Here is an 11,930-nt window from a genome sequence, read left to right as displayed (position 1 = left end):
CCTTTTGAAAAACCCTCGAACCTCTGACGCCAGGTTTTCCGCAGCAGCCTCAAGACCAAGGGGAGGGGGGGGGTGCTGTGGGATTTTTACCACTTTGAACGAGGAGGGACGGGGGCGTAATGGAACTGTTCGGAAACTTCTGCACGGCGACCGCAGCGGTGCAGCCTAACGATTGCTTCCTCACCGCTGCTTGCCGGAAAGGCCTCTACCTGAAGGCGCTCTTAGAGGGCCCAACCCCCACCCCGCCTAGTGCAGTGGTTCTTCTTCTTAAGCTGGGGGAGCATCACACAGATATGGCCAGATTATTTTTGAAGGTAAATTGAAACACAAATCAAGCACGGGGCACGCAAGTTACAGCTACAGTAAAACCTTGGATTGCGAGCATAATTCGTTCCCGAAACTTGTTTGTAATCCAAAGCACTCGTACATCAGCTGTGATCACGTGACGCTCGGCAGACAAAGCGTATACACGTACTACTCGTATTGCAAGACCTCGCTCGTTTATCAAATTAATATTTATTTAAAAAATTTTGATCGTCTTGCAAAACACTCGCGGACCAAGCTACTCGCAATCCAAGGTTTTACTGTACTCCGTTTCATAAAACCGATGCATTAACATTGTATTACCACTGAGAGCCAAAGGGGTTGCAAGGCTGCAGCAGAGGTCGCAAACGGGTTTTGATTCACCATTGGAACCTCATTTGCCAGTAAAAAATTATAATTGTTTTTTTACCCTTCTATCTGGCAACAAAACTGCAGGTATTGTGGTCTATGCAAACATGCCTCATTGTAAAAAAGGTGTCAGTTTTGTTGCCAGATAGAAGGGTAAAAAAACAATGATTGGGTTTTGATTCCTTACCCGTACCCGGCCGCACCAGGGTCGCAAACAGGTACCCGTACGGGTAGGGTACGGGTATCAGGTACCTGATTGCGACCTCTGGGATGAAGCCATGTTGCAGGCGCGGGTGGGTTGATTCTAGGAACTTGAATTGTGAGAAGAGACAAGACGTTGGGAAATGAGTGACAAACGGTGACTCACCAGTGACTCACGGCCTACCCGTACCCGGCCGCACCAGGGTCGCAAACGAGTACCCATACCCGGCCGGGTACGGGTAGCCGGGTATCGGGTAGGGTACGGGTATCGGGTACCCGGTTGCGACCTCTGGGCTGCAGTAAAGGTTAATAATCCACTGCTCTAGTGGCTACTTGGGCTACTCTGCCATGTCGCAAATTTTAGAAGAAAACTAAAATAAATTGACAACCAGGTTGAAAGAATTCCTCTATCGGTTCACGATTAGAGCGGCTAGGGCGTTTGCAGCGATGGATGAATATCTTATTCTTAGGTTTTCTCGGTAAAGTTACGTAGGTAAAAATTTAAAATTAATAAAAGTAAAATAAAAATCACGACGTTTCGGGTACCACCTGAAGACGGAAGCTTGTGTTGCCTCCGAAACGTCATGATTTTTATTTTATTTTTATTTTACTTTTATTAATTTTTTACCTACGTGACTTTACCGAAAAAACCTAAAAACACGAATCCTTGCAGTCACGAAAGCTTCAAATCTAGGATGAATATCTTCTTTCGCGAGCCGACGTTTCCTCGTCGTCAAGGCCTGGTGTTGCGGCCACGGTGCCGGATGAAATGAAATCTTCACCCAATCTGTGGGCTCCCCACCACCGCTTGAATCAAGGTGCTTTGTGGGAGAGAGAGGCGTTTGGCGAATGTGGCAGTGAGCCTCGATCCGCCGAAAGCTCAGTCGTCGTGGTCCCGCCGATCGCTCTTGACGGACGAGTGGAGCCTCTTTTGTCTCAGTCGCTCTCTGTTCATTGCTTCCACCCTGCGCGCGACGACACAACAAGAGGGACGGCAGAAGTGGAATATTTTTCGATGTAAAGCTTTCGTGACTGCAGGGATTCATCTTCTTGGTTCTTTCGGTAAAGTCGCCACGTAGAAGGGAAATAATACAATAATAAAAATATAAAAGAATATAAATTCTCACGACGTTTCGACTGCAACACAAGCAATCATCATCAGGTGTGGAATCTACAGCAAGAAAATTTGAAGAAAAAAAATTATTGCTGTGGATTTCACACCTGATGATGATTGCTTGTGTTGCAGTCGAAACGTGGTGAGCATTTAATTGTTTAATATTTTGTTATTATTTCATTATTTCCCTTCTACGTGACTTTACCGAAAGAACCAAGAACAACATTAAATGTCGATTTAAAGCTTCCGTGACTGCAGGGATTCATCTTCTTGGTTCTTTCGGTAAAGTCACGTAGAAGGGAAATAATAAAATAATATAAATAAAACATAATAAAACATTATATTATTCTACATTATTATATTATTTTATTATGTTTTATTGTTATTTTATTATTTCCCTTCTACGTGGCGACTTTACCGAAAGAACCAAGAAGAAAGTATTGGTGGTTCATTTTGTGGCAAGTGCTTTGTCCCCGTCATGAGCGTGACCTTATATAATGTACACAAAACGTATAGGTAGATGGTCTTGAACCTGTCAGCGCGTGAACATCTGCTCACGAAACTCAGCCCGGCACGCGCTTCAAGGTCCTGCGATCACCTCCCCCCACCCCCCCCCGCCCTTCCCAAGCGCCGTCATCACCTGCCGCGTCGGACGGCCGCTTCCTCGGGGCTCTCCTGCCGGCGTTCGTGCACCAGGGTGGTGACCGCCTCGCCGATGAGCAGGCGCAGCTTGAGCAGGCAGTCGGACAGGTTGCGCATCTGGTAGCGGCTCGCCTGCGACGTCACGATCAGCTCGCCGGAGCGCACGATGCGGTGCTTGTACTGAGCCGTCGGGTAGGCGGGGAAAATAAAACGAAGGTGAAAGTTTGGTGAAGGAGATGGACACAGAAAGAAAAACATTTTGAGTGTGAACCGGACCGGCTGAGAACTTCCCACCACCGTGTTGCCCTCTCCAATCGGCAAATTAAACTTTTTTGTCTTCTTGGTTCTTTCGGTAAAGTCACGTAGAAGGGAAATAATAAAATAATAAAAATAAAACGTAATAAAATAATTCTCACGACGTTTCGGCCACAACGCAAGCAGCCGTCCTCAGGTGAAGAACAGGTCTGTCGGAAAGACAGCGTCTGAATGAAACGTCGTGAGAATTGTATTTTATAATGTTTTATTTTTATTATGTTTTATTTTTATTATTTTATTATTCCCCTTCTACGTGACTTTACCGAAAGAACCAAGAAGATGAATCCCTGCAGTCACGAAAGCTTTAAATCAACTTTTTTGGTTTGTTTATTAAACCCAAAACAGCAGCGGCAACAGAGGGCACATGTAGACACATATAAGTGTCTGGCCAGGGTATCCAAGGGATATAGTGATAGGTTTTTACCCTTTCAACTGGTACAAAAAACTGACACCTTTATACAAGGCATCATGTTTGCAATAACCACAACACAAGTAGTCAAAATGCAAACAAAAAGAAACAACTCTGATGATGATGATGATAATGATATGCACTGTCCTTGAAGTTGATTGGTCCACACCCGAGACAGCTTTTCTTAGAGCCTAGTCTCCATTGGTGTTGGACCAGATGACGCCAAAAGGCGTACAACTCAAACACAGCGCACTATCAGAGTATTGAGAGCTCGGGGTAAGCATTTACACTATGAGACCTCCTTTACCAGTGGCAAAATATAGTAATAGGTTTTTACCCTTTCAACTGGTACAAAACTGACACCTTTATACAAAGGCATCATGTTTTCAATAACCACAACACAAGTAGTCAAAATGCAAACAAAAAGAAACAACTCTGATAATCATTATCAGAGTTGTTTTTTTTGCGTGCATTTTTGTACCAGTTTAAAGGGTAAAAACCTACTACTATATTTTGCCACTGGTAAAGGAGGTCTCATAGTGTAAAAAAATGAACCTGTAAAAACAAAGTTTTTCACTATAAATCCTTTATATGCGTGGCGGCTAGAGTCCTCTCGTCCTCTGGCTTGAGATGGCTGCCACCTATGGGTCAGATGATTGCCTGCCACCATTAAGCAATTGGTAATTAAATATAATTTATTTTTTCCTAAAAAGTGTAACATTTTGGAAAAAAAATTTCACGAAAATAAATTGTCACGCACAACGAGTCTGTGTGCAAAATGTCAGCTCGATTGGATCACGGGAAGTGGGTTAAAAAACGACCGAAAGATTTGCACGGTCGTAAGCGCGCAAGCAAGCAAGCGAACTTAATATAAAGGATTTTTAAAAAACCTAAGCATATTCAGAATAGATTTGCAGCGGACGTATCCACGACCGATAAATCGTCAACAATCGCCGCCCCCGGTCACCTTTTCCTGCAGCTTGTCCCGGATGTCCTGCGGCAGCCAGTCGGCGTTCGCCACGTGGAACCGAACCTCGGCTTTGGTGTTCACTGCGGGGACAGGCGGAAGGCATCGTCATCTTGAGAACATAAAATCGGGCCTAAGAGCACAACTACAGCGGACACCGAACAGCGCCTAGGCCCAGCGTTTATTGTCGAAGGTGCTGCGTGCTCGTCGTGAAATGTCAGTCACATCTTCTTGGTTCTTTCGGTAAAGTCACGTAGAAGGGAAGTAATAAAATAATAAAAATAAAACATAATAAAATAATTCTCACGACGTTTTATTATTTCCCTTCTACGTGACTTTACCGAAAGAACCAAGAAGATGAATCCCTGCAGTCACGAAAGCTTTAAATCGAAAAATGTCAGTCACAGTTCCTATGATCACCGTTACATTGCTTTCATGGCTTTATTTTGGCGATTTCGAAAAGTTTTTTTGGTTTGGCCATGTTTTGTTTGTTGTAGTATGGAGTTACAATGATGGCTTTAATCTAAGTTGTCTTGTGGTTGTTGTGGTTGTTTGACTTGCATCCCACTGGGATTATTGCACACAGCGTTGGTGTACGGTGCTTTTTTTCTGGAAGACTTTGCAGTTTTTTCCTGGATTTTTCTGTTTGCGCAGAGTCACATAGTCACTTTAAGATGTTTTCTTGTTTTTTGTTTGTTGCGGTTGCACCCGATTCAAGAGCCGAATGGCTCACAGGGCTATTCCTAATAAAACTGAAAACTAAAACTCGAACAGCACTTGCCCCGGCAGTCTGTTAAGGCTACGTACACGATGGGGGGGGGGGAGATCTTTTGCCTTTGTCTCACCTTTGTTCACGTTTTGTCCTCCAGGTCCGCTGCTCCGGCTGTAGGAAACTTTTAAACGATCTGAAATTAAATAGAAACGCAGCCACACGTGGTTAAACCGGCAGTCAACTAAACGATTAAGTATTTTATTCTTCTTGGTTCTTTCGGTAAAGTCACGTAGAAGGGAAATAATAATCAGATTCCAAGAACACAGGATGAGATGTTACTATCCTTTGTGCAAGCACTTCCAAGAGTTCATGAACAGTGAGCCTGGTGAAATTTGGGGAGCGCATCATCACTAGTGAACCTTTGGTTCCTAGGGTGTTTCGGCCTTTCACACGATACACCCTCCCCAAAGGCGGCCAGCGACAGGGTGATTAATCCTACGCTTGCGTCCCATTCCCAATTAGTTGTAGGAGTAGCCTTGTTGTTTTATTAATAAAAATAATTTGTATTATTTATAATAAAATAATAATAAAAAACTATTAACAAATTTAACTATTATTATTTTATTATATATATATTTTTATTATATAATTTTTATTATTTATAATAAAATAAATATTTTTTACTAATAAAATTTTTTTTATTGTTTTATTATTTCCCTTCTACGTGACTTTACCGAAAGAACCAAGAAGATGAATCCCTGCAGTCACGAAAGCTTTAAATCTAAATTTAACTATTTTATTACTTTACCAGGTAAGGCTCGGCAAAGTGGCTCATGTGGAAATGTACAGCAACCAAGGAACTCAAAACGCGTGACGATTCTAAATGTGGAGGGTAAAAACCGGAGGACGTGGAGAAAAATCCACGCGGCCACGGGGAGAGAGAGAGAGACACGCAAACTCCCAAATATACACACGTCGGGAATCAAACCCACGACCCCCGGCATACCAGGCGAGGTAGTCAACATCTCACCACCGTGGCAGTCCACGTAACTCGTCGCAAGACGTCGTATCCCAAGCGAGACGTCGTATCCCAAGACATTTATTTCTCGTCAAAACACGACGTATACCAAACTCGACGTATTTCAAAGCGGTCGTATACCGAGGTGTGACTACTTCTTCAGGAATGCACCTCAAGCGCTAAACGTGCATGCGCTTAAATTTCGATTTAAAGCTTTCGTGACTGCAGGGATTCATCTTCTTGGTTCTTTCGGTAAAGTCACGTAGAAGAGAAATAATAATATAATAAAAATAAAACATAATAAAATTATTTTAAAGCTTTCGTGACTGCAGGGATTCATCTTCTTGGTTCTTTCGGTAAAGTCACGTAGAAAGGATATGTTTTCTTTTTATTATTTATTATTTCCCTTCTACGTGACTTTACCGAAAGAACCAAGAAGAAGCCTCCAAATGGACCAGCAGTGTCCTTCACGAGCCTCCTCCAATGCCCGACAGAGTGGTGTATCTTCTTGGTTCTTTCGGTAAAGTCACCACACGGCACCACACCACATTGATCTCGTGCTAACCACCAGAGCGGTGTAGTGATAACCACTACACCATCCTGGCAGTCAGCTTCCCCGAGTTGACTGCACTACTTTTACGATGACTCCGATGATGATGATGATGCTGATGCCTGGCAATGGAGAAGAGCATTGGACAGGGGGGACGCTGCGAGACTCACCAACAGGAATGTCTCCGGCGTATTCATGAGTCTCTCCGCTCGTCTCCTGCGTTGCACGACAACACCGCAGCACACCACAGCACACCACACGTTACCACACGGCACCACACGGCACCGCAACACACCACAGCACACCACACATTACCACACGGCACCACAACACCCCACAACACACCACCACCACACCACTCCACCCAACACCACAACACACCCACACCACACACCCACACCACCCCACAACTCACCACCCCACACCATTCCACACCACAACACCGCAACACACCACCCCACAACACACGTTACCACACGGCACCACACCACACGGCACCACAACACACCACCCCACACCACACCATCCCACAACAAACCACCCCACTCCACCCAACACCACAACTCACCACCCCACACCACAAACCACACCACAACACACCATCCCACACCAAACCACCCCACACCAAACCACCCCACTCCACCCAACACCACCCCACAACACACCACAACACACCACCCCACACCACACCACAACACCCCACACCACACCACCCCACTCCACCCAACACCACCCCACAACACACCACAACACACCACCCCACACCACACCACCCCACAACACCCCACACCACACCACCCCACACCACACCACCCCACACCCCACAACACAACACCCCAAACCACACCACACCAGAGTATCCAATCGTTAGACTCGGAACTCCTCCGTTCACAAAAAGTTACCGACGAAATCCTGTCCTGCTTCAGAATGTTCACAGCGCGGCGTCCCTTGCAACGCGAACCGACCGACGGCGATGGGACGGCTTGCCAGGTCATAGTAGTGTAGTGTATAATGTAGTGTATAGTGTAGTGTATAGTGTAGTGTATCATGTAGTGTATAGTGTAGTGTATAGTAGTGTAGTGTATAGTAGTGTAGTGTATAGTAGTGTATAGTGTAGTATATAGTAGTGTATAGTAGTGTAGTGTATAATGTAGTGTATAGTGTAGTGTATAGTAGTGTATAGTGTAGTGTATAATGTAGTGTATAGTAGTGTAGTGTATAATGTAGTGTATAGTGTAGTGTGTAGTAGTGCAGTGTATAGTAGTGTATAGTGTAGTGTATAGTAGTGTAGTGTATAATGTAGTGTATAGTGTAGTGTGTAGTAGTGTAGTGTATAGTGTAGTGTATAGTGTAGTGTACAGTGTAGTGTATAGTGTAGTGTATAGTAGTGTATAGTGTAGTGTATAGTGTAGTGTATAGTGTATAGTAGTGTATAGTGTAGTAGTGTATAGTGTAGTAGTGTATAGTGTAGTGTATAGTGTAGTAGTGTATAGTAGTGTATAGTGTAGTAGTGTATAGTGTAGTAGTGTATAGTGTAGTGTGTGTAGTAGTGTAGTGTATAGTGTAGTGTATAGTAGTGTATAGTCTAGTGTATAGTAGTGTATAGTGTAGTGTATAGTAGTGTAGTGTATAGTAGTGTATAGTGTAGTGTATAGTGTAGTGTATAGTAGTGTAGTGTATAGTAGTGTAGTGTATAGTAGTGTAGTGTATAGTAGTGTAGTGTATCGTGTAGTGTATAGTAGTGTAGTGTATAGTAGTGTAATGTATAGTAGTGTAGTGTTTACTGTAGTGTATCATGTAGTGTATAGTAGTGTAGTGTATATTAGTGTAGTGTGTAGTAGTGTATAGTGTAGTGTATAGTGTGGTGTATAGTAGTGTAGTGTATAGTAGTGTAGTGTATCATGTAGTGTATAGTAGTGTAGTGTTTAGTAGTGTAGTGTATAGTAGTGTAGAGTATAGTGTAGTGTATAATGTAGTGTATAGTAGTGTATAGTGTAGTGTATAGTAGTGTATATTAGTGTAGTGTATAGTGTAGTGTATAGTAGTGTAGTGTATATTAGTACTGTATAGTGTATAGTAGTGTAGTATAATAGTGTATAGTGTACCTTAGTGTCTTGTACAAGAAAACTGCCTAAACCCAACGTGTGTGTTTGCCACATCATGCGTTCAGTCCACTCCACACCATCTCAACAACGTGGTCCCACCTTGGCGCTGCTCAACGTCGCCTGAACGTCTGCCCCGCCTGGCGGGTGCAGCTTGTCCAAGCTGTAGATGCTCCGGTAGACGGAGGAGCCACGTTGTTGTAGCAGCAGCGGTGCCCAGGGGCACGACGACATGCGCAGGGCAAGCGAGCGTGTCTGCAGTGCCCAAGCCATTGCTACCACAGAGACCTGCTCCTACTACTACTCCTCTCCTTCTTAATTTTAGAACTTTCGTGACTGCAGGAATTATTATTCGGTTAAGTCACGTCTAAAGATAAAATAATAAATTAAATAAAAACAATTTTATTTAATTTTTTATTTTATCTTTAGACGTGACTTAACCGAAAGAACCAAATAATAATACTCTCTCCTTCTTCGCTGCTGCTCTACTCCTACTGCTAGCTAGCTACTGCTGCTACCTCCTCCTGCACCCTACTCCTCTTCCTCCTACTGCTGCTACCTACTGCTGCTGCTACCTGCTGCTACACCCTACTCCTCTTCCTCCTACTGCTGCTACCTACTGCTGCTGCTACCTGCTGCTACACCCTACTCCTCTTCCTCCTACTGCTGCTAGCTACTGCTGCTACCTGCTGCTACACCCTACTCCTCTTCCTCCTACTGCTGCTAGCTACTGCTGCTGCTACCTGCTGCTACACCCTACTCCTCTTCCTCCTACTGCTGCTAGCTACTGCTGCTACCTGCTGCTACACCCTACTCCTCTTCTTCCTACTGCTGCTAGCTACTGCTGCTGCTACCTGCTGCTACACCCTACTCCTCTTCCTCCTACTGCTGCTAGCTACTGCTGCTGCTACCTGCTGCTACACCCTACTCCTCTTCTTCCTACTGCTGCTAGCTACTGCTGCTACCTCCTACTCCCTCTTCAACTTCGCCCTTCCTCCACGTGCGCGCAAGCGAAGGTCGCGGCCGCCATCTTACGTGGGGTGGGGCGGGTGGTGGTTGGAGTAGGGGGTGAGTGGGTGGGTGGGAACCCCGCACCAAGATGTCAACGGGCGGATATGACGTCACACGGGGAGTGCTAGTGTAGGTCGCGGCCGCCATCTTACGTGGGGTAGTTGGAGGAGTGGGTGGGAACCCCGCACCAAGATGTCGCCGGGCGGATATGACGTCATTCGGGGAGTGCTAGTGTAGGTCGCGGCCGCCATCTTACGTGGGGTGGTTGGAGGAATGGGTGGGAACCCCGCACCAAGATGTCAACGGGCGGATATGACGTCAACCTGAGGTGCTCGTGAAGGTGGCGGCCGCCATCTTACGTAGGGGGGGGCAACCCCGCAACAAAATGTCAATGGACAGATCTGACGTCATCAACGTGCGGGGGGGGGGCGTCTCGGACACTACCCCTTATGTAAGATGGTGGATTTTTTAGTGTGCCGAGTTGTGATGACGTAAGGTGGGTGGGTGGGGGGGAGGGGATGGAAGGTCGCGAGGGTCGTTTTTGTGCGATGTACGTAACGCGTTTGGTAAGTGTACCAGTGGTAATAATAGTGTAGTAATCGTAGTGCAGTAGTAATATGACTCGTGTAGTAATATTACTACTGTAGTCATAATAGTGTAATGCTAGTGTAGCAGTAGTAATAATACTCGTGTAGTATTAATAGTGCAGTCATAATAGTGTAGTAATACGTGTAGTAATAGCTTTTTAAAGCTTAAAGTTTTGTATAAATTTCGATTTAAAGCTTTAAAGCTTTAAATCGAATTTAACCTCCGCTACGGGCTGGGTTTCCGCAATACGTTAAGCTTCCTATCACCACTCTCCCATTGATGTTTTATTATTTTATTATTATCCTTCTACTTGACTTTACCGAAAGAACCAAAAAGACAAAAAAAAATCTCTTATGGATAACCCTGGTTGCGAAATCCCTACAAGTCCGTGTTAAACCGACTGATCAATGTTGCACTCCACTCTGTTGCTCACAACGAAGCTCCATCCGTAACCCTAAAAGATACCGTGTCAACCGATATGGTTTACCCGTATTCTTGTACAGGGGAAATTGAGCGAAAAAAAGTCTATACTCTTTGGTTCTTTCGGTAAAGTCACGTAGGTATAAAATAAAATAAATATTTTAAATAATTATTTTAGGTATAAAATAAATATTTTAATATTTTATTTTAGGTATAAAATAAAATAAATATTAAAAATATTTTATTTTAGGTATAAAATAAAATAAATATTTAAAATATTTTATTTTAGGTATAAAATAAAATAAATATGAAAAATATTTGATTTTAGGTATAAAATAAAATAAATATTTGTAATATTTTATTTTAGGTATAAAATAAAATAAATATTTTATTTTCTACCCACGTGACTTTACCGAAAGAACCAAAGAGTATAGATTCACCCCCCCTCCCAACCCTCAAATAAAACAAATCTAATTGTATTTCTCCCTTGTGATGGGACTTTGTGGGATGAACGTTGAGATTTAGAAAGAACACGGAGTGACCACTAATGTCTGAATTGGTCTGTAACAAGTATAACCCGTAAAAACAAAGTTTTTCACTATAAATCCTTTATATGCGTGGCGGCTAGAGTCCTCTCGTCCTCTGGCTTGAGATGGCTGCCACCTATGGGTCAGATGATTGCATTGCACCATTAAGCAATTGGTAATTAAATATAATATTTTTTCCCTAAAAAGTGTAAAAGTTTGGAAAAAAAATTTCACGAACATAAATTGTCACGCACAACGAGTCTGTGTGCAAAATGTCAGCTCGATTGGATCACGGGAAGTGGGTTAAAAAACGACCGAAAGATTTGCACGGTCCTAAGCAAGCAAGCAAGCAAACTTAATATAAAGGATTTAATAAGATAGGGCACTGATAAGGGGTTGACAGGTTTGCTAGAACACCTGTGTTGTTTAGTAGTGGTGGTGGTGGTGGTCCATCAACCCTGTTACGCTACTAGAACTCAGGACGTGACATCCTTGCTTGCTTCGCTTCGCTGATGTGGTGACGCCGGGCAGAGTTAAGCACTATTTGGTGGTGAGGACACAGCCTTGCAAATTGAAACCTTAAATTCTTGAAACAGGGCACAAGACACCCCCCGCAAAAAAGGATATTTCCTCCTTTATTCAAGCAGCTTGCGTGCATACATCACATATGTAATTCATCTGT

At 43.7% G+C, this 11,930-nt stretch overlaps 1 protein-coding gene across 1 annotated transcript; it reads right to left on the bottom strand.

Moving 5' to 3' along the window:
- Window positions 1–855: 855 nt before the first annotated feature.
- Window positions 856–9,718, bottom strand: LOC133358732 (large ribosomal subunit protein mL62-like). Its single transcript, XM_061577174.1, has 6 exons — window positions 8,805–9,718; window positions 6,771–6,816; window positions 5,166–5,225; window positions 4,321–4,403; window positions 2,628–2,809; window positions 856–1,838 (listed from the first exon to the last, which is right to left on the bottom strand). Exons 1-6 carry the CDS (start codon window positions 8,973–8,975, stop codon window positions 1,754–1,756), a joined length of 627 nt encoding a protein of 208 aa, XP_061433158.1. The 5' UTR covers window positions 8,976–9,718; the 3' UTR covers window positions 856–1,753.
- Window positions 9,719–11,930: the final 2,212 nt, after the last annotated feature.

The sequence above is a fragment of the Lethenteron reissneri genome, chromosome 63 (genome assembly GCF_015708825.2).
Source record: "Lethenteron reissneri isolate LAM-NWPU_2019-01 chromosome 63, ASM1570882v1, whole genome shotgun sequence".
Taxonomy (NCBI): Eukaryota; Metazoa; Chordata; class Hyperoartia; order Petromyzontiformes; family Petromyzontidae; genus Lethenteron; species Lethenteron reissneri.
The sequence above is the reverse complement of the archived record's forward strand: the minus strand, read 5'-3'. Positions and strand labels throughout refer to the sequence as shown.